The sequence below is a fragment of the Balaenoptera physalus genome (genome assembly GCF_965194825.1).
Source record: "Balaenoptera physalus genome assembly, chromosome: 6".
Classification (NCBI taxonomy): domain Eukaryota; kingdom Metazoa; phylum Chordata; class Mammalia; order Artiodactyla; family Balaenopteridae; genus Balaenoptera; species Balaenoptera physalus.
Genome location: NC_138885.1, coordinates 136,150,038 through 136,173,398, shown reverse-complemented (window position 1 = coordinate 136,173,398; position 23,361 = coordinate 136,150,038). Strand labels below are relative to the sequence as shown.

Here is a 23,361-nt window from a genome sequence, read left to right as displayed (position 1 = left end):
AAAGTTACACGCAAAAATAAAAAGAAAAAAAAAAAGTTACACGCAAACTACTTTATGACCTAACAATTCCACTCCTAGGCAAAAACCCAAAAGAAGTGAAAACAAGGACTCAAACCGATTGTTGTACATCAATGTTCATAGCAGTGTCAGTCATGATAGTGAAAAGGTGGAAACAACTCAAGTGTCCTTCAACAGGTGAATGTTTAAACAAAATGTGGTATATTTATACAATAGAATATTATTTAGCCAAAAAAAAAAGAATGAAGTTCTAATACAGGCTACACCATGGATGAATCTCGAAAACATTTTGCTAGGTGAAATAAGCCAAACACAAAAGAACAAATAGTGTATGATTCCACTTATATGAGGTACCTACAACAGGCAAATTCATAAAAACATAATAGAATTGGGGTTACCAGGGGTGGGGGGAAGGGAGGGATAAGGAGATGTCATTTAATGAGTACAGAGTTTCTGCTTGGGATAGCGAAAAAGTTCTGAAAATAGATAGTAATGATGATTGCCTAACATTGTTAAAGTATTAAAAGCCACTGAATTGTACACTTAAAAATGGGTAAAATCAGAAATTCCCTGGTAGTCCAGTGGTTAGGACTCTACGCTTCCACTGCAGGGGGCACAGGTTCGATTCCTGGTTGGGGAACTAAGATACTGCATGCTGTGTGGCATGGCCAAAAAAAAAAAAACAAAAGAAAGAGAAGAAAAATGGCTAAAATGGTAAATTTTCTGTTATGTATATTTTACTACAATAAAAAAAAATCAACTAAAGAGAGTATCGACTAAGCTGAACATAAAATGTACCCTATGACCCAATAATTCCATCTCTGGGCATATCCCAATGGAAATGGGTTCCAATGTTCACCAAAAGACTCATACAGGAATGTTCATAGCAGCACTATTTGCAATAGCCCTAGATTGGCTACAGCTCAGCTTTTCATCAACATGAGGATGCACAAGTAAGTGGTGGTACATCCAGATGAAGAAGTATTATACAGCAATGAAGAGGACTGAACTATGGCAAGCAACAATGCAGGTGAATCTCACCAACAAAATGCTGGGCGAGAGAAGTCAGAGGTGGAGGAACACAGACTGTATGACGCCATTTACATAAAATCCAAACCCGGGCAAGACAAATCTGTGGCATAGTGCTAATCTTGGGGGGGTCATGACTGGAAGTGGCTTCTGGGGTGCATGAAATGTTCTGTTTTTTGATCTGGGCCCTAGTTAATGGGCATATTTACTTTGTGAAAATTCATCAAGCTGTACACTTATGATCTGTGCTTTTCTTTAAGTATGGTTTTACTTCAATTAAAAAAAAAGCTTACTTAAAAAAACACACAGAAATCAATTACTACGAATAGCAGAAAATTAAGTACCCAGTGGAGATAAAGTAGTAAAGACCTTTTCATATAAAAAGTAAATAATGCTGAACTATTTCTCACAGTCTTAAGTGAGTAGAGTATGAAAGTTTCCTGGTAAGTTTATTTTTCTGGTTAAAAAATTTCAAAAAATGTTTGATCAAGTCTCATTTAGGGAAGTCAAATTATATTCATAAATAAAATTTGTATTGCTCACCTAAATGCCCGAGATGGGGGGCGGGGTCTTCCAATTGGATGACTTAAAGCCAGGAGGGCAATGGGCTGAGTCATATTTTCAAAGAGCTCTCTCCTTTTCTGGAAAATCAGAAGAGCAAGGAATCTACCAGAGAGAAGGCAGTCTCATTTGTCTAGGAAAGAAATACCAGGGCTTGGTGTGCCATCATGGTCACAGAAATGGGATGTTGAAGAGTTTTGGAAATAGGACAGGCAAGACCTACCACCTGAATTGGACGTCGGGGTGAAGGAAGGTAAGAATCAAGGGTGACACCCAGGTTTTGGCAGGAGCCACTGGGTGGATGGTGAGTTGAGAAAGACTGGGGAGAACAGGTTTGGAGGGAGAGGGCAGGAGTTGTATTTGGCATATGTTTAATCTGAGATGCCTGTTAGTCATCCAAGTGGGGATAATGAGGAGACAGGTGGAGATGTACGCATGCAGAGTTCCAGGAAGAGGTCAGGGCAAGAGTCATGCATGGATGTGTCATCAGAATATGGTGTTTTTAAAGCCAAAGAACTAATAAGGATGACTTTGGAAGAGAGTAAACTGAAGACAAAAGAGGGTCTAAGGACTATGCCCTGGGCACACCAACATTTAAATAAAGAGAAGCCAAAAAGTTGAATCTGAAAAAAGGGGCTCAGAGTGGGCCCACATTTCCCTCTAATGTGAAGCATGTGGGATTGCAAGGCCTCTGGGGCTCTTTCTGCCCTGATAATATCTGGGTCTATAATTCTGTGAGACGGCTACAGATTGCAGACAGAGGGTGGAGGCAGGGGAGGGCGCAACTGTCCACCACCTTTCGGGAACATGGAGATTTTTCTAACGGTAAAAATGTCTATGGCTCTCCCACTGAGATTGGTTCACCCTCCTGGCATTTAGGACCCTTGCGAAGTGACCCCAAGTTAACTGTCCCACCCGCCAACCCAAGTCCTCTCCATCCCTTACGGAGGCCTAGCAGCTCCACACCCGTGCCTTCCTGCTCTGCCCTCTGCCCTCTGCCCACAGTGAATCTCTCATTTTGGTATCTGAACATCACACCCAACTTTCAAGGAAGATTTTCCACTCTGGCTAGTGGATATAGGAACTATTCCTGGCCCTATGTGAACTGCAAGAATTAGGGTCCCTCTTCCTTCCTGGTTGTTCTTTCCTCAGCCTTAGGGAGATTTCTCACCAAAGTGCTAATGGGTTCTCACCTGAAGCGCCAGGGGCACCCTCTGAAGCCTATCAAAAGGCAATATTACCTTCCTCACAAGTTGAGAGACCTACCTGTTTGGTCCCAAACAGGCAAGCGGTGGTCTCAGTTCTCTGCCCCTTTCTTAAAGGACACGTTTCACAATAAAAATAGCACCGCCAATTAATTTTGCACAGTGTGAGAGATTTTCTGACATTTACTCCAATTTCCCCAAAGCAGTGTTGCTATAAAGTTCCTTTCCCCATTGCCACAGAAAATAGAACAGTTATTTGTCATTTTCTTCCTTTTTCAGTCCTTTCTCACAGTGCACAAAACATGCCTGAATGACAGGTTGTTCAATCATTATTGCTGCATTTTACAGACCCCCAAACTTGGCAGTTTACGACAACCCCTTCATTTGTGCTTGGCCTGGCACTTCTTGCTTCAGACCCTTTGCTTGGTTGCAGTTGGAACTTCCGACGTTTTTCCTGGAAATCTTCTCTTTTTTACTATTGTAGTACTGTTGTACATCCCAGTTGTTGATTCATCTATGTTTTTATTTTTGTATTCTTTCTAACATATCTGTTAGTTTCCTAGTCTAATTTTATTCTTTACTTTGTTATTGTTCTTTTTTTGTTTGTTTGTTTGTTTTTGCTACCCCACGCGGCTTGGGGGATCTTGCTTCACGAGCTGGGGGTCAGGCAGAGCTCCTGCGGTGGGAGCTCCAAGTCCAAACCACTGGACTAACAGAGAACCTCAGACCCCAGGGAATATCCATTGGAGTGAGGTCTCATGGAGGTCCTCATCTCACCACCAAGACCCAGCTCTACCAAACAGCCTACAAACTCCAGTGTTGGAAGCCTCAGGCCAAACAACCAGTAAGACAGGAACACAATCCCACTCATAAAAAAAATTTAAAAATGAGACAGCAAAAAAATATGTCACAGATGAAGGAGCAAGGTAAAAACGTACAAGACCAAATAAATGAAGAGGAAATAGGCAATCTACCTGAAAAAGAACTTGGAGTAATGACAGTAAAGATGATCCAGAATCTCGGAAATAGAATGGAGGCACGGATTGAGAAAATACAAGAAATGTATAACAAAGATCTAGAAGAATTCAGGGCTTCCCCGGTGGCACAGGGGTTAACAATCTGCCTGCCAATGCAGGAGACATGGGTTTGAGCCCTGGTCCAGGAAGATCCCACATGCCGTGGAGCAACTAAGCCTGTGCACCACAACTACTGAGCCTGTGCTCTAGAGCCTGCGAACCACAACTACTGAGCCCGCATGCCACAACTACTGAAGCCTGTGTGCCTACAGCCCATGCTCCATAACAAGAGAAGCCACCACAATGAGAAGCCTGCACACCACAATGAAGAGTAGCCCCCACCCGCCGCAACTAGAGAAACCCCACGTGCAGTAACGAAGACCCAATGCAGCCAAAAATAAATAAATTTATAGAAGAACTAAAGAACAAACAAACAGAGATGAGTAAAACAATAACTGAAATGAAAAATACACTAGAAGGAATCAGTAACAGAATAACTGAGGCAGAAGAACGAATAAGTGAGCTGGAAGACAAAATAGTGGAAATAACTGCTGAGGAGCAGAATAAAGAAAAAAGAATGAAAAGAAGACAATCTCAGAGACCTCTGGGACAACACTAAGCTCACCAATATTTGAATTATAGGGGTCCCAGAAGAAGAAGAGAAAAAGAAAGGGTCTGAGAAAATATTTGAAGAGATTATAGTCAAAAACTTCCCTAACATGGGAAAGGAAATAGTCACCCAAGTCCAGGAAGCACAGAGAGTCCCATACAGGATAAACCCTAGGAAAAACACACAAAGACACATATAAATCAAACTAACAAAAATTAAATTCAAAGAAAAAATGTAAAAAGCAGCAAGGGAAAAACAAAAAATAACATACAAAGGAATCCCCATAAGATTAGCAGCTGATTTTTCAGCAGAAACTCTGCAGGCCAGAAGGGAGTGGCAGGATATGCTTAAAGTGATGAAAGAGAAAAACCTACAACCAAGATTACTCTACCCAGCAAGGATCTCATTCAGATTCAATGGAGAAATCAAAAGCTTTTCAGACAAGCAAAAGCTAAGAGAATTAAGCACCACCAAACCAGCTTTACAACAAATGCTAAAGAAACTTCTCTAGGTGGGAAACACAAGAGAAGAAAAAGACCCACAAAAACAAACCCAAAACAATTAAGAAAATGGTAATAAGAACATACATATTGATAATTACCTTAAATGTGAATGGATTAAATGCTCCAACCAAAAGACACAGACTGACTGAATGGATACAAAAACAAGACCCATATATATGCTGTCTACAAGAGACCCACTTCAGACCTAGGGACACATACAGACTGAAAGTGAAGGGATGGAAAAAGATATTCCATGCAAATGGAAATCAAAAGAAAGCTGGAGTAGCAATACTCGTATCAGACAAAATAGACTTTAAAATAAAGACTGTTACAAGAGATAAGGAGGGACACTACATAATGATCAAAGGATCAATCCAAGAAGAAGATATAACAATTATAAATGTTTACGCACCCAACATAGGAGCACTCAATACATAAGGCAAATGCTAACAACCATGAAAGGAGAAATTGACAGTAACACAATAATATTAAGGGACTTTAACACCCCACTTACATCAATGGACAGATCATCCAACCAGAAAATAAATAAGGAAACACAAGCTTTAAATGACACAATAGACCAGATAGATTTAATTGATATTTATAGACGATTCCACCAAAAAGTGGCAGGATACACTTTCTTCTCAAGTGCACACAGAACATTCTCCAGGGTAGATCACATCTTGGGTCACAAATCAAGCCATGGAAAATTTAAGAAAATTGAAATCGTTTCAAGCATGTTTTCTGACCACAATGTTATGAGATTGGAAATCAATTACAGGAAAAAAACTGTAAAAAACACAAATACATGGAGGCTAAACAGTGCGCTACTAAATAACCAAGAGATCACTGAAGAAATCAGAGAAGAAATTTTAAAACGCACAGAAACAAATGACAGTGAAAACACGACGACCCAAAACCTATGGGATGCAGCAAAAGCAGTTCTAAGAGGGAAGTTTATAGCAATTCAATCTCACCTCAAGAAACAAGAAAAATCTCAAATAAACAATCTAACCCTACACTTAAAACAACTAGAGAAAGAAGAACAAAGAAAACCCAAAGTCAGTAGAAGGAAAGAAATCATAAAGATCAGAGCAGAAATAAATGAAATAGAAATGAAGAAAACAGTAGCAAAGATCAATAAAACTAAAAACTGGTTCTTTGAGAAGATAAACAAAATTGATAAAACCTTAGCCAGATTTATCAAGAAAAAAGGGAGAGGACGCAAATCAATAAAATTAGAAAGGAAAAAGGAGAAATCACAACTGACATAGCAGAAATACAAAGGATTATAAGAGACTACTACAAACAGCTATATGCCAATAAAATGGACAACCATGATGAGATGGACAAATTCTTGGAAAGGTACAATTTTCCATGACTGAACCAGGAAGAATTAAAAAATATAAACAGACCTATCACAAGCAATGAAATTGAAACTGTAATTAAAAATCTTCCAACAAACAAAAGTCCAGGACCAGAGGGCTTCACAGGCGAATTCTATCAAACATTTAGAGAAGAGCTAACACTGATGCTTCTGAAACTCTTCCAAAAAATTGCAGAGGGAGAAACACTTCCAAGTTCATTCTACGAAGCCACCATCACCCTGATACCAAAACCAGAATAAGATATCACAAAAAAAAGAACATTATAGATCAATATCACTGATGAACATAGATGCAAAAATCCTGAACAAAATACTAGCAAACAGAATCCAACAGCACATTAAAAGGATCATACACCATGATCAAGTGGGATTTATCCCAGGGATGCAAGGATTCTTCAATATAAGCAAATCAATCAATGTGATACAGAACATTAGCATTATTAAGGAATAAAAACCATATGATCATCTCAATAGATGCAGAAAAAGCTTTTGACAAAATTCAACACCCATTTATGATAAAAACTCTCCAGAAAATGGGCATAGAGGGAACCTACCTGAACATCATAAAAGCCGTATATGACAAACCCACAGCCAGCATCATACTCAATGGTGAAAAACTGAAAGCATTTCCACTAAGATCAGGAAAAAGACAAGGATGTCCACTCTCGCAACTCTTATTCAACATAGTTTTGGAAGTTCTAGCCACAGCAATCAGAGAAGAAAAAGAAATAAAAGGAATACAAATTGGAAGGGAAGAAGTAAAAGTGTCACTTTTTGCATATGACATGATACTATACACAGAAAATCCTAAAGATGCCACCAGAAAACTACTAGAACTAATCAATAAATTTGGCAAGGTTGCAGGATACAAAATTAATGCACAGAAATCTCTGGCATTCCTATACACCAACAATGAAAAATCAGAAATTAAGGAAACACTCCCATTTACCACTGCAACAAAAAGCATTAAATGCCTAGGAATAAACCTGCCTAAGGAGGTGAAAGACTTGCACTCAGAAAACTATAAAACACTAATGAAAGAAATCCAAGATGACATAAACAGATGGAGAAATACACCATGTTCTTGGATTGGAAGAATCCACACTGTGAAAATGAATATACTACCCAAAGCAATCTACAGATTCAATGCAATCCCTATCAAACTACCAGTGGCATTCTTCACAGAATTAGAACAAAAAATTTTACAATTTGTTTGGAAACACAAAAGACCCCAAATAGCCAAAGCAATCTTGAGAAAGAAAAACGGAGCTGGAGGAATCAGACTCCCTGACTTCAAACTATACCACAAAGCTACAGTAATCAAGACAGTATGGTACTGGCACAAAAACAGAAATATAGATCAGTGATACAGGATAGAAAGCCCAGAGATAAACCCATGCACATATGGGCACCTAATTTACAACAAAGGAGGCAAGAACATACAATGGAAAAAAGACATCCTCTTCAATAAGTGGTGCTGGGAAAACTGGACAGCTACATGTAAAAGAATTAAATTAGAACACTACCCTACACCATACACAAAAATAAACTCCAAATGGATTAAAGACTTAAATGTAAGACTTAAATGTATAGTGCCTGCACTATAAAACTCTTAGAGGAAAACATAGGAAAAACACCCTTTGACATAAACCACAGCAAGATCTTTTTTGACCCACCTCCTAGAGTAACGGAAATAAAAACAAAAATAAACAAAATGGGACATAATTAAACTTAAAAGCTTTTGCACAGCAAAGGAAACCATAAACAAGACAAAAAGACAACCCTCAGAATGGGAGAAAGTATTTGCAAATGAAACAACAGACAAAGGATTAATCTCCAAAATATACAAACAGCCCATGGAGCTCAATATCAAAAAAACAAACAATCCAGTTAAAAAATGGGCGGAAGGCCTAAATAGACATTTCACCAAGGAAGACATATAGATGGCCAAGAGGCACAGGAAAACATGCTCAACATCACTAATTATTAGAGAAATGCAAATCAAAACTACAGTGAGGTATCACCTCACACCGGTCAGAATGGCCATTATCAAAAAATCTAGAAACAATAAATGCTGGAAAGGGTGTGGTGAAAAGGGAACCCTCCTGCACTATTAGTGGGAATGTAAATTGATACAGCCACTATGGAGAACAGTATGGAGGTTCCTTACAAAACTAAAAATAGAACTACCATATGACCCAGCAATCCCACTACTGGGCATATACCCTGAGAAAAACCATAATTCGAAAAGAGACATGTACCACAATGTTCATTGCAGCACTATTTACAATAGCCAGGACATGGAACCAACCTAAATGTCCACCGACAGATGAATGGATAAAGAAGATGTGGCACATATATACAATAGAATATTACTCAGCCATAAAAAGAAACGAAATTGAGTTATTTGTAGTGAGGTGGATGGACCTAGAGACTGTCATACAGAGTGAAGTAAGTCAGAAAGAGAAAAACAAATACCATATGCTAACGCATATATATGGAATCTAAAAAAATGGTACTGATGAACCTAATGTCAGGGCAGGAATAAAGATGTAGACATAGAGAATGGACTTGAGGACACGGGGTGGGAGGGGGAAGCTGGGAAAAGTGAGAGTAGCATTGACATATATGCACTACCGAATGTAAAATAGTTATCTAGTGGGAAGCAGCAGCATAGCACAGGGAGATCAGCTCAGTGCTTTGCGATGACCTAGAGGGGTGGGATAGGGAGGATGGGAGGGAGGCTCAAGGGGGAGGGGATATGGGGACATATGTGTGCATACGGCTGATTCACTTTGGTGTACAACAGAAACTAACAGTATTGTGGAGCAATTATACTCCAATAAAGATGTATTTAAATATATATATATATATATATATATATATATATATATATATATATAACTGAATCACTTTGCTGTAGACATGAAACTAACACACTATAGTCAATTAACTATACTTCCTTTTTTTTTTATAATCTAAGATTTTTTTTAATTTATTTATTTATTTATGGCTGTGTTGGGTCTTCGTTTCTGTGTTAGGGCTTTCTCTAGTTGCAGCAAGTGGGGGGCACTCTTCATCGTGGTGCACGGGCCTCTTACTATCGTGGCCTCTCTTGTTGCGGAGCACAGGCTCCAGACGCGCAGGCTCAGTAGTTGTGGCTCACGGGCCCAGTTGCCCCGCGGCATGTGGGATCTTCCCAGACCAGGGCTCGAACCCGTGTCCCCTGCATTAGCAGGCAGACTCTCAACCACTGCGCCACCAGGGAAGCCCTATACTTCCATTTTAAAAAAGAAACCTTATTTTATTTTGCTTGTGGTTTTGTGGGTCAGGATTTCATAAAGGGCTTAGCTGGGCAGTCCTTGCTTGGGGTCTCTCATGAGGTTGTAGTCAGCTGTTGGCTGGGGCTCAGAACCCTAGTCTGAGTGTTCCCCTGGAATGGATGTCCAAGATGACTCATTCGACTTGGCTGGCAGTCACTGCTGGCTGTTGGCTGGCAGCTCAGCAGGGTTGTTGAATACAGTGCCTACGTGAGGCTTTTCTATCACGGCAGCCTCAGAGTAGTTGGACTTCTTACTTGGTGACGGACTTCCTCGAGAGCAAGCATCTCCAGAGAACCAGGCAGAAGCTGCGTGGCCTTTTATGACCTAGCCTTGGAAATCACATAATGGCACATCTTCCGCTCCCTATCGGTCCAAGTAGTCACAGCTCACCCAGGTTGAAGGGGAGGAGACTCAGAACCTACCTGTTGATGGGGGGAGTGGCAAGGACCCATTTAGAAGAGCACAGGGGATGGGAGACATTGTTGCAGCAAACTTTGGAAAATACCGTCTGCCACTCAGGCAGTTGATAATGTCCTAGGACATCCAGTACCTTCCTTACCTCTAGACAGTTTAAGCTCTCAAAATCAGAAATCTATGATCTTTTTCTAAGAGCACAACAGTGAACTTAGTCTGGGCAGTCCTGAGCAAGCACACAGGAGGCAGCACTCTTGGCTCCAAACTTCCTGACATTCCTGAGGTAGGAAGGCTTGTGTCATGAACTTTGAGCATCAAAAATGGACATATTCGGGCTTCCCTGGTGGCGCAGGGGTTGAGAATCTGCCTGCCAATGCAGGGGACACGGGTTCGAGCCCTGGTCTGGGAAGATCCCACATGCCGCGGAGCAACTGGGCCCGTGAGCCACAGCTACTGAGCCTGCGCGTCTGGAGCCTGTGCTCTGCAACAAGAGAGGCCACGATAGTGAGAGGCCCGCGCACCGTGATGAAGAGTGGCCCCCACTTGCCGCAACTAGAGAAAAGCCCTCACGCAGAAACGAAAACCCAACACAGCCATAAATAAATAAATAAATAAATAAATAAATAAAACACAAAACTGACTCACACTCACAAAATTAACTTTAAAAAAAAAAAGGACATATTCATCCATTCACTCATTCGTCCATTCGTTCATTCATTCATTCATCATTCATCTAGCCAGTGTATGTGAGCATCTACTGTGTGCCAGATGCAGTAATGTGCAAAACCAAACATAGTTCCTGACCTCCTACAGCTTACATTTTGATAGGAGATCCAGTCGTTAATGACATAGTCACATAAATAACTGTAAAACGGCAACTATGACAAAAGCCATAAGGGAGAGGTGTAAAGGGGGATTGTACTTAGGTCACTGAAGAATGGTTTGCCTGAGGAATCGATGACTGAAATCTGAGGAACAGATGAAATTTTCCTGGAGTGGAGGACCTAGAAGAACAGCCCAAGCCAAGGGACCCACATGAGAAAATGTGCTGGGACCAGAGAGAGAAAACCTAGTACAGGGATTGAGAAGAGGCCTCAGGGAGAAGCCCGAAAGGAGGTCATGATTCGGTGACACAGACTTGGTGGGCGCAGCGGTCAGGTGGTGGATTCAAAAGGCAGTCAGGGGATAAAACTGATAGGACTTGGTGATGGAGGGTGTATTTGTTATCTATTGCTGCATAACAAATTACCACGATTGAGCAGCTTAAAACCACATCCATCCGTTATGGCACAGTTTCCATGGGTCAGGAGTCCAGGCACAATAGAGTCGTCTGCAAGGCTGCAATCAAGGTGTGGGCCTGGACTGGAGTCTCATCTGAGGCTCGACTAGGAAGGACCAGCTTCCAAGCTCACAAGCTGTTGCAGCACTCATTTCCTCGTGTGCTCCTGGATTGAAGCCCTCCGCTTCCGTCAGCTGGAAGCCACCCTCAGGTCCTCGCTGTGGCCCTCTCCATTCTGCAGCTCACAGCACGGTGTCTTGCTTCTTCAAAGTCAGCAAGAGAGAGTCTCTTAGTGTTGCTGAAACTTGGCCTCTGTACACTGGCGCCGGATTAAATCTTGGAGACAGAGTTTTGGGTGAAATAAAAAGAAATCGTTTTATTGCTTTGCCAGGCAAAGGGGGCCACAGCAGGCTACTGCCCTCAAGACTGTGTGTCCCCCCTGGAAGGGGTAGTGAGGAGTCTTACAGCGTTCAAGGAACAGGGCATGATCAGCTCGTGGACATTCTTCTGATTGGTTGGTGGTGAGGTCATTGGGAATCAGCATCATCAACCTTCTGGTTCCAACTGGTTTGGGGTCTACGTGCTTGTGGGCAGCATACAGTTAATTTCTTCCACTTGGTGTGGGTTTCAGTATCTGCAAAACAGCTCAAAGGATGTGGCTCAGAATATTATCTAGAGTCCTTGAGGAAGAACTAAATGTCCTTGACTTTGTTTAATGGCTAAAGTATTATTATTTTGTCTTGTTTGACTGTTTTCCTTTCTGCATTTTCTCACTTCTCTGATTAAATTTATTCTTTGACTCAAGTTTTTCTACAGACAAAAGGCAGGTGGAGGACATGGGTGGGAGTCTATTCTGGGAAGGCCTCGTAGGGTCCTGCTGGGTCACACTAGCAGGATGGGTGTAACTAACCTGTGTGAAGGAATCACATCCACGTAATCACATACCTCCTGACACTTCTGCTGTACTCTACTGACCAGAGCAAGTCACACCAGCCACGTTCAAAAGAAGGTGACCACACAAGAGCTGAATACTAGGAGACGGGGATTGTGGAAGCCACCTTGGAGGCTATCTTCCCAAGAGGGATTCTGGGGTAGGGACACAGGGAGGTGTCAATCCTGGAAGGAGAAATCGAAGGGGATATGGTGAGCAGTCGAGAAAATGATTTTGGTTGGGACATGTTGACTTCGAGGTACTTTTGAGACATCCAAGAGATATCACATGAGTGATATTTGAACATGTGGATCTGGAACTGGTAGGAAACATAAATTAACGAATCACGTTTAGGTGAGTGGTAATTCAAGCCAAGTGTGGACGAGATTTGCCGAAGGAGGGCGTGTGGGATGAGGAGCACCCAGGATCAAGTCTTAAAGAATTCCATCAGTTAATCGCCGGGCAGAAGGCGTGGGCCTGCAAAGCAGACAGAGAACAGGAGTCAAACCAGGAGAGCGATGTGCTCCACAAACCAAAGGGGAAGAGACACTGACCGTGTCATACTGCTGGGGTTCATGTATAGTGACGACTAAAAACGTCACCTCCATTTAGCCCCAGACTGGGAAATGACTGGTGAGCTCAGCAGGAGCTGTTTTGGGGAAGTGATGAGGTGAGGCCAGGTTGGGGTGGGCTGAGAAGTGGATGAGAGGTGAGGAAATGGGACTGTATTGCCACTTCAGAGCATTTCTGCAGGGACGAGGCAGTTCATCTGTTAAAGGGACAGCAGAGAGCAGTGAGGGTTTCAAATAGTGGTGAGTGAGCAGACAAGCAGATGAGAGGCATGAAGGCCCGCTGGGCCCAACAATGTCCTCAGCCAAAGATCACCAGAAACACACCTGCAGTCGTCGGAATTGGGTTATTACTCATCCCAGCCACGGAGACTGTTACCACGGGAAACCTCAGTAAACGGACGTGCAGAGGACTTACATTTGGGTCTGCGTTAGTTGATTTGAGGAAACATTTAAGGAAGCAGGGCTTTGCTCTGGATTGGATTATGCCAGGAAAAGGAGGCAATTCCTTGACTGGATGTCTTAATAAATCGTATCTCAAAGGCAGGAAGACTAGAGAAAGCCTAAACTTGTAATTGGTAAAGAAGCAGCAGTCACTCTTATTGGCCAAGACAGAAGGATGTTTGGTCACTTTTGTGGCTTGGCCAACGCTTGTCTTTTCGTCTGTGTTCAGACATGAAGAGAGGGGCCTCGTTTTGGGCTTGATCCGTCATCAGAGCCTCATGTCGACGTTTTATGAACCTGTGTATATTCAACGGAACACCGAGGCCCAGCTGTGTGCCAGGCCAGCTTCCTGACATCACTGCTCTCTGGAACCTGCCGTGGACGCTCCCTTTCCCCTCCCCCCACGTGCCCGGATGGCGGCAGTCGAGACATGCCTCCTCTCCACCCTGCATCTTAAGGGGCCGCTCTATGAGGCTTCGGCTTCTCAATCTCAAATTGGCCAGGGATGGAGGCCCACCGTGGTGGAGTGAGGATGAAGGGACGGAACCGATGTGAAAACCCCATAAAGTCTTCCGGGCCACCAGGGCTCACTACAGCTGCCCTCGAGCTCAGACATGTCTGCCTGGAAGGGCCTTCTTGGAATCGGACGCCCGTGCCCAGGGAGAGCAGGAGGGGCCCGGGACGGGCGTCCGAGAGAAACATGGCACCGTACGCTGCGCGTCAGCCCCGCCGGCCCAGGTACCCGCCCGCGCAGACGGCGGAGAGTAGCCCTGTGCGCGTGCGCGCCGCCGCCCCGCCCCGCCCCGCCCGCGCGCAGGCCGCTGGGGCGGCCGGGCCACGCCGCGCGCCGATTGGTGGCGTTCCAGACCCGCCTGTGGGTGATTGACGGCTCCCGGTCCGCCACCGCCCCGCCGCCGTCGCCGCCGCCGCCGCCTCCGCCTCCGCTTCAGCCGCAGGGTGTGGGGCCCGCCGCCGCTCGCGGGCTGCGCGTCTGCCGCCGCCGCCGCCGCTGCCGCCGCCGCCTCCCAGCCTCCGCCATGGACCTGTTCGGGGACCTGCCGGAGCCCGAGCGCTCGCCGCGCCCGGCTGCGGGTAAGCGGGTGGCCACCCGGCCGGTGAGGAGAAGGAGGGCGGGCGGGCGGCTGGCGGCGGCCTGGAGGCCGCGGCGCCTGAGGCGGCGGCGGGGACGCGGGAGGGCGAGCGCGGCCTGCACCGGCTCGGGGAGCTCGCGGTCTCCGCCATGTTCGCTGCGCAGGAGGAGGGGACCGCGGCTCGGGGACCTTTGTGTGCGGCCCACACGTGTGGCAGCCGCGGCCCGAGCGCCGCCGCCGCCGTCCCCTTACGGGAGCCGCGCCCCGGGTCCACCGGCCTGCGTCCGAACCGCTCGCCGTGTGGGCCGCGTCGTTCTGGGCGCACTCCCATTCTGCGTTTTTTTCGGCTTTGTTTTTCGTCTCTGCCCCGGAGATGGAAGTGATCGCCGACTCAGTCCTTGTGGTTGTGAGGCCCAGAAGAGAGGGTTCATGCTCTCTGCTCCTCTCGTCGGATCTCACGATTCATGGTAGTTTTCGTTCTTTCCGGGGCCCCGGGAAGTGCCCGCTCTCCCCAGAGCGGAGGGCATTAGCCCAGGCCCGCTCCCCTGCCGGCCCCCGACCTCGGCCGCCGTGCCAGGTCCTTCCTGGAGGCTGGGGTTGGAGCTGCACACGGCAGCAGCGCGAGGACCGCACGGTTGGTCGTGTGTGTCCAGCGGGTGACGGCCACGCCAGGTTGAGGTTGGCAGGACCTGTGAGTGTTTTCACGGGCGAGGTGCGCAGCTGGCTGCTGTGGTTTAGGGCTTTCTTTACGAGCGCAGCTTGGTGGCAGAAAACATGGAAAACTCTAAAAACGCATTCAGACTCCAGGCTCACCTCAGCGCCGGCTCTCGGTGTGAAAGCCTGCGGGGGGCGGCGGGCCCGCGTCTGCGGTAGGGGATACGCGGGCGATTGGGGACGGCCCGGCGCGGGTCTCCTGGAGAGCCTGGTGCGGGAACTGCCGTTGTAGTAGGGGAAGGGGAAGGGGAAGGTGACCGACGCCCAGCCTTTGCTCTCCAGGAGCCTGATTCTGCAGGAAGTGATTAAAATTGAACACGGCTAAGGTTAGTGCCTGCGGGAAACGCCGAGTGTCCAGAGGAGCGACGTTTGGAGTCCGTGGGCGGAGAGTGGGGAAGGAGGTGGTGCTGGAATCTGGTCTCGGAAGATGAGTAGACTTGGGATTTGCAGAGACTCTAGGCAAGGGAACGATGTGCTCTTTGGGGAACGTTTCGTTCTCTAGTTGTCCTGGGCGTGCCAGCGTGGAGGGCTGCTGTGACATGGGGCCCTAAAAAGAAGGCCCCCAGAGAAGGCGTTGTTCTGCCCTCCATGGGGCCTGGATTCTGGCTTGTCACACGTGGACCACCAGGCCGGCCAGTCTTTGTCGGGCCGTTATTCCCAGTAACGGTGCCGTGACTTTTCCCTACCAAACATCCACTTTGTGGATTGTTTCTTAGATTTGTTTTCTAGATTGTTCTAGGTATGGGTGAAAACTCTGGCTTGTGTATGCACTCTTCCTTACTCTGTTGATAGAGTGTAACCTCTATCTGAATATGTTTGGGGCAGCGTTTGGATTCGCAGATGTGCCTGTGGGCCTGTCATTTTCTTGAATCGCAAAGGGACCCTTGAAGTGATACAGAACTTGACAACTCTTACAGGTTGGTGCTTGGGAGGGCGTATCCAGCCCTGGCTGAGATGACAGGGTGGCAGGGGTGCTGCGTGAGTTTTAAACGCCCCGTTCCCTGAAGCGTGGATTCGTGAACTGCTCCCTGCCTGTGGGGAGGGCACTGACGCTGCCACAGGTCCTGCTTGGCTGAGTGTATGTTTTTAAATAGCCTTAAAAACAAAGAAGGCACGCTTTCTGGATTTGTAGATGACAGAAAGCTGAGAGGGATAAGTACTAAAGTGAGTGACAGAATCGGGACCCAAAGTTATCTTGACAGGCATTTAGTTCAGACCAACGAGATGAGTCTTAACAGGTTAAAAAAATCATTTGAAGGAGAACAGAATCTGACTTCACAATTTTGTGGAAATGCTTTGATTTTTGAAAACTTAATTCAAAACGTCATACTTTTTGTTTCTGAAAAATTGATCATATTGATTGACAAAATTGAACGTAGAGTGAATGGAAGGAAAATAAAGTTGGTTTTATGAAGCGGATGGAGAGATGAGGCTAAATCGCACTATCATGACCGTCACAAAGGATGTGCAGGTGCCACCAATTTCTGAGCTAATGCAGGGAACAGTAAAAGACTTAGACACTTTCGCAGTCCCCGGAAGGAGTTGTTCCAGACATGTTATCAGACTGCGTGGTTTCTGATCCCAACTCTGCTCTTGCTGTCTTCGGTGGCTGTTCCTGCATCTGGGAAACATGAGTGTTGCCTCCTCCTGTTAGCCCACAGGTTAGAGAGGGCGCGGTGTGTACGGTATTTAGCACAGGTAGAGCACGAGGTCTGCGCTTAGTAGATGCTAGTGCCTGGTAGACACTACTCTGTGAGCTAACTTTCACAGCCATTCAAAAGGGGAAAAAAATGCACTCTTAAATGGATTTTGTGAAAACACTAAGTGTCCAAAGGGAGGAAGTATCACACTCCTCAGATCACATCAAGTGTATTTTATTTAGTTCTTTGATTTTTGTTGTAAACATCACATCTAATGTTCCTACCCCAAGCCTCTTAATTTTTATGGTCTGAAGAAAAATGTGAAAAGAACGCATTAAATGTTTTCAGATTTTGTGCTAAATTAGGAGTTTTCATCCCAGCCCCTAACATGTTTTGACTGCTGAGTGAAATCAAGTTTTTTATATACAGTATACATAGCTTACCTAAAAAAGGAAGTATGTTTGTTATTATCAGGTAGAAATGGAATTTCTCTGGTACATCATGCTCATAAAAGTGCTGACTTGATGTCTTTAAAGACTGACAGCTTACATTTGGCAGTCCAAACAAGTTAAAGGTGTCCTGGTTTAAAGTTGTCTGGGCAGTAACCTGGTCGCAGTTGTATAGGGGGGCTCTCTCACTGCACCGGTGCACTTTAAAGCTGATGGTCAGCTGTCAAGGACTAAACAAATATTTGCTTGGCAGACCATCTTCAAAATATTTCCTTTTAGAAAATTGGAGATCTAAATATAAAATAAAGGCTAAGATATTAGAAAAAACTTGGACTAATTGTAAAACTTCAGGGTTAATAAGAAAAAACTCAAGTCATAAAAATTAGAATGGACTTAGCTATGTAAAAATAAAAAGTTTCTGCAGGCAAGATAGCACAAAGGCAAAAGACAGACTGAGAGAAAGTAGTTGTGGTACACATTACTAAAGGTTACTATCCCTAGTAAGGGAAAGGCGCAGATAAATTAATAAGAAAAAGAAATGACCCGTTAGAAAAATGGTCAAAAGATGTATCCTGACAGTTTATAGAGGAAGAAATGCAAATGACCCATCAACCAGATGCTCAGCTTCCTCCGTCACTGGAAAGGAATAGCAAATCACCGATGTGCCGTATTTTTAACCCATCAGATTTAAAAATTGGCAAGATGGTAAAGAGGATGTAGAGAAATGGACATTCTCATAAAGTGTGTTGGGGGTGAAAGTTACCACAACTTTTTTTGGAACAAATTTTGGCATTTGTCAGATTTATTTATTTACCCTTTGACCAGCAGTTAGCAGATAAAATAAGGATATAAGCCTAGGGTTGTTTATTGTGGCATTATTTGTCATGTAAAAAACCAGAATCATCCTGCATGCCCATCAGTAAGGGAACCAGACCAAGTGAGTGGCAGTGCTTCCCGTAGAGAATAGTGTGCGGCTGTTGAAACGAATCATTAGACCCAGTGTGATGGCTTACGTGAATAATGATATATATATTGTGTATAGTATACGTCTACCTTTTAAAAATTAAAATGCACATACACAAGTTCAAGAGCATAAAGGAAAGTGGGAAGTATACAATAAACTGTTACAGTGGTGGGGAGGCAGGGCCTTTTTCTAATACGTCCGTGGTATTTGGAAAACATGTACAGTAGTCCCTCAGTATCTGTGGGGGTTTGGTTCCAGGATCCCCTTCGGATACCAAAATCCAAGGATGCTCAAGTCCCTTATATATCAATAAAATGGCCTAGTACAGTGGCTCTCCGTATCCACAGGTTCCACATTCTCGGATGAGGAGGTCAACTGTGTCACATTTGTAGTTGAAAAGAAAATCCAAGTGTAAGAAGCAATTTAGGCAAAATATTTAAAAGCTTGTTGTTGCTTTACTGTACGTAGCAACTTATAGCTAATCTGAATATAATCAGCCCAAGAGTATTTTTCTCAGCATAGTTTGTAACTTTCAGTAGACTTAGCTTCAGAATGTAGGTAACTTAAAAAAAAAAAAACACAACAACCTAGATAAGATTTTTTTAAATAAATAAATAAATTATTTATTTATTTATTTTACTTTTGGCTGTGTTGGGTCTTCGCTTCTGTGCGAGGGCTTTCTCTAGTTGCGGCGAGCGGGGGCCACTCTTCATCGCGGTGCGCAGGCCTCTCACTATCGCGGCCTCTCTTGTTGCGGAGCACAGGCTCCAGACGCGCAGGCTCAGTAGTTGTGGCTCACGGGCCCAGTTGCTCTGCGGCATGTGGGATCTTCCCAGACCAGGGCTCGAACCCGTGTCTCCTGCATTGGCAGGCAGATTCTCAACCACTGCGCCACTAGGGAAGCCCAGATAAGATTAACTGTAGTGAAAAACTTGTTTTCTGTCTTGTTTCTTTCCTTATGAGAGTTCTTATATTTAGAACTCAGGGGCCTCTTCCAAAGTTTAGGGTCAAGGTCACGCTTGGTCCAATGATCGCAGCTCCAAATACTTTGAATTACTGTTTATCCAAAACAGAATGTAAGGTTCTGGCTAACCAGAAGTTCCCTTTATAGCATCTGTGACCTACAGATAGTTGTTAAAGAATCCAGATGCAAGCTATTCTAACTCTGATCCTTTTGATGATGCAAAAAGGTGTTCCAGAGGTCTTACAGAGCCTCGGGATTCTCTTTGTGGGGTTGTGTAAGGGTTAAATGAGATGATCCTTGTGAAGTTCCTAGAACAGTGTGGGGTGGGGGCAGTGTAGCACCTCGCCAAGAGCATGGGCTGGGAAAGCAGGCTGCCTGGGTTTGGAGCTCCACTCCTCACGGGCTCTCTCGGACAGTTATTTAACCTAAGTGCCTCAGTTTCCTTATCAGTAAGTAACAATAATAACAGTACCCACCTCATAAGGTTATTGCAAGGATTAAATCCATTAAAATATGTAGAGCACTAGAATAGTTCCTGGCAGGCAGCGAATGTTAATTATCACTTATATAAGCCATTTTCAGTTGTGGCCAACAAAAATATGAGATGATCTCATTGTGTTTAATTGAAATACCACTCACAGTATTGCAGAGTGACAAAGAGAGGAGAGGCTCATTCTGTTCAGCATGGGAACATAAGCCCTTCTCTGGGGCTGGTGGTAGGTTTGGGGAACTGACTTAGACTGAGTTGTCGCCAAAGGAGAGAGGCCAGGCTAGTGCTAAGCTGGAAACTCTATTATGAGGAATGCTTGCCAGGACCGAAAATGTATTAATACCTGGGTAAAAAAGGACTTTGCCCCACTGGACATTGGATTTGGAAAGACCTGGTTTAGATGGGTAGTTTAATTCAAAAGTTAAAATCGGACCCTGCGTAAGTGGAAGGGTTGGTTGTCTTCAGGTTGGCCTCCTCCCTATAATGTCCCCCTCTCCCAAGATGCCTGGTGCTCTGGCCCCGCTGAATCCAGTGTGATTGTTCTGGGTCATCCTCTTCAGTTCTGAGTCTGTTAGAATGGGCATGTTGATGCTTAGACCAGTACAGTTTGAGTTTCCCTTGGAAGTGGCTTGCTAGAATATTAGCAATTCTTGTAGGAGGATTAATACAGTGAGTAAATGGTTATCCTAAATACCTTTAGTGTCCTCCTAATGCTGTTTCTGGATACTTCCTCCAGAGTCTTTATGTCACTTGTGAGAAAAATGAAAGTATTTGTGATTACTTAATGTCTTTAGGGTAATCCTAAGGGATAAAAATGTAATTTATGGAGTAGACATTTCCCATTTGCATTAGGGGTATAAAGCAGAAGAGTTACTTTTTGTTAAATTAGGAATTACCAGGTATTTAATATACTTCTGACCTAAAGACTCCTGAAGAAATTTCCTTTCTTGGAGTTTATAAATTTTAATTAAAATTTTTACTTTTTTAAAAAAGTAAAATTGATACCCAGCTCATTTCTAGGCAGAAAGACAATATGGATGAAACTTTTGGAGCACACACGTTGAATTGGTTTTTAAATGAGTACATTTCTGTACTTGAACTCAGAGGAAAAAGATCAGTGTGTTGAACTTCATAGGATGTGGATGTCCACACCTTCATCTTCAGCCCTCTGTTTCCCTCACGTTCCTGTGGGCCAGTTCATGTATTTCATAGCTTCAATAGAAATTTTGGGGAAAGCTGGAGAAGGAATAATGGTTAAATTTTATGTGGAAAGGGATAATTGAGCATAGAACACTTCAGATAAGTACTGTTGGTAGGTAAATCTTTAGGTTTTTACATAGAAAGTTTCCTGGCTTTCTCCTGAGTTTATCTTGGAGTATCTGAAATTCCTCATTTTCCTCATAGATATTTATTGAATTGGGCACTGTGCTGGGGGTGCCAGGCTAAGGCAGATTGGCTTCCCTCAGGCCTCTCACCATCTCTGTGCTCCGTGTGTTTAAGATTCTTCCTGGTGGTTAATTCAGAATGGTACTGAAATAGGATTTTTTAACACCTGTAGATCTTTGAAGAGTCCCTTTATCTCTGAAGTTCTGTATTGAGGTACCAAGATAGAATTATTGTTTTGCTCTAGAGTCAGTTTTTTCTTCCCAGGATTCACTTTTAAAGAAAGATTTTAAAATATTTGTTCGTTCAATAGTGAAATTATCAAAAAAAATACTTGTTTCCCTCAAAACACCCAATAGCCCTTAAAACACCTGTTGGGTCATCTTTCATTGCTTGTATTATATGTTGACTGTAACTTTTGGAAACAAATATCCGTATTAAATGGCTATCAAGAAAATATTTTTAAAAATAAGCTTTGTCCAGCAGGGGAGAGAAGATTTGAATTTAATGGCAAACTTAAAGATCTCCCGCTTTGAATCCCATCTGGCCAATGACCAAATGCTCTCTAAGCAGGTGTTCCGTGTTCTAGGGAAAGAAGCTCAGAGAGGATCTCTGCTCTTTGATGATCTCCCTCCGGCCAGCAGTACTGACTCAGGTACAGTCTTCAGGCTCTCCCAGGTGTGTGTCAACATGTCATCCTGGGATTGTAGTTGTCTCAATCTTTTTCCCTTTCCCCCATTTTCAACACACAGATGTTTTAGGTGTTGGACTGTCTTAAGTTTTGAATCCATGGCATCAGGTAAGGCAGAAAAATCCGCTAGTTGCTAGCCCTGAGAAACTGCATAAAAGTTGTTGAGCAGTTTTCTCTGGTTCATTTGAGTGTTTAATATACTAGCTGGAATAAGATTTAACTCTTTAAGGCAGATTTTTTTGTTTCCTTTGAAATGATAGGACTTTAAAATAAAATAGGTTCAAGACATTATTTAGCACAGTATGAGTTGCCACTGGATTGACACAAGAGTTTTGAGTTTATTTCAATGACCTGTGTAGGTGTCCTGGTGGGATGGATTCTGAAACTTAAGCCTCCTCCTGGTTTTGTGGGCTCACTCAGTGTTCTGCTGTGTTTCAGGATCGGGGGGACCTTTGCTTTTTGATGATCTCCCACCAGCCAGCAGTGGTGATTCAGGTAAGTGGTAGGGAAAAATGTCCAACGTGCTGATGGAAATAATATGTAGTATTTTACTCTTACGTAAAATTTATTTATTTATAGCTTGTTACAAACCTTAGGATGACATTAAATCATAATACAACATAAGGTTTATTAAAACTAAATAGATACCGGGAATTTCTTGGCAGTCTAGTGGTTAGGACTCAGTGCTTTCACTGCTGGGGCCAAGGTTTGATCCCTGGTTGGGGAACTAAGTTCCCACAAAAAAAACCCTAAATAGATACCATTAAGTGGGAGCAAAAAGACACTTAAATGCTACATCACTTTTTGGTGATTATTTTTTACTTCTTGGGGTTTAACCTCTTGCAACTGACTTTTAAGAAGTGAGAGTCCAGTAATTTACTTTGATCTTTGTTATTAACGTTTAAAAGAAAATCTCAGTCTGTCATTCTGGTTTTGCCTTGTTATATTCCTGACAGACCCAAATGTATCCAGCAGAAGTGTCTGAATATATGAAGTACAGTTAAAATATTTTCAGTATTCTTGATAAATAAGTCATCTGTTTTATGCCACTTACATTAAAAAGAATTCTGATTTTAAGAAAATGAAGTCAGAATGACACTGCTTTACTGACTGGTACAGACCATGTGCAGGAATTTGAATTCTTGAAATTCAAGACCTTAGTTAATTATTTTCCAGTCAGTCCTTTTATGTTCTCAAGATTCTTTTTATTGATTTGATTTCATTTTTGCCAAGCCTGTTAACATTGGCTCTACCTGTTCCTGTAAATGTTTAACTTTTCCTTTTATGTCCCAATTACACAGAAGGGGAAAATAGAGCCGATTCTTCTAGGTTGTCATATGTGACGAATGTATTATTCCACTAACTGAGAACTTCTCACATGGAATTCCCCCAAAGGGAGGGGGAAGGTAGGGCAATGGTGGGGGACAGTGGGGATGCAGGCTGTCCTTTTTCATGTGCAATTATCCTCTAGTGTAAAAAACCTTCCTTATGTTGTCAAATAGAACAGTTGCTGCTTTTCAAGTGTATTTTTTGAATTATTAATTCTTTACCATAAATTCATTGGAATTAGTCTAGAAAGTATGGATTAAATTAGGTATCATTCCTATATTTAGAAAAAGTATCACATTCATCTTACATAAGAAGTCTCAGGTTTTCAGGCTATGAATCCATACCAAAAAATTACAG

General features: G+C 43.5%; 1 protein-coding gene and 1 long non-coding RNA gene across 11 annotated transcripts in view; one reads left to right on the top strand and one right to left on the bottom strand.

The window, feature by feature from the left end:
- Nucleotides 1–11,694: 11,694 nt before the first annotated feature.
- Nucleotides 11,695–21,567, bottom strand: LOC309662992. Its single transcript, XR_014265061.1, has 2 exons — nucleotides 15,194–21,567; nucleotides 11,695–12,753 (listed from the first exon to the last, which is right to left on the bottom strand). It is a non-coding gene; the product is annotated as an uncharacterized lncRNA (long non-coding RNA).
- Nucleotides 14,158–23,361, top strand: part of ILKAP (ILK associated serine/threonine phosphatase) — a 26,308-nt gene continuing 17,104 nt past the window's right edge. The window contains exons 1-3 of one of the 10 annotated variants that reach the window (XM_082466226.1): nucleotides 14,158–14,381; nucleotides 21,574–21,639; nucleotides 22,114–22,170. In XM_082466226.1, the coding sequence (XP_082322352.1) occupies nucleotides 14,327–14,381; nucleotides 21,574–21,639; nucleotides 22,114–22,170 (178 nt within the window). In that variant the 5' untranslated portion in view covers nucleotides 14,158–14,326. Of the gene's footprint in view, nucleotides 14,382–14,506; nucleotides 14,848–21,573; nucleotides 21,663–21,763; nucleotides 21,784–22,113; nucleotides 22,171–23,361 lie in introns of those variants that run through there. The other 9 variants (XM_082466229.1, XM_082466228.1, XM_082466230.1 and 6 more) reach the window with 9 other exon arrangements.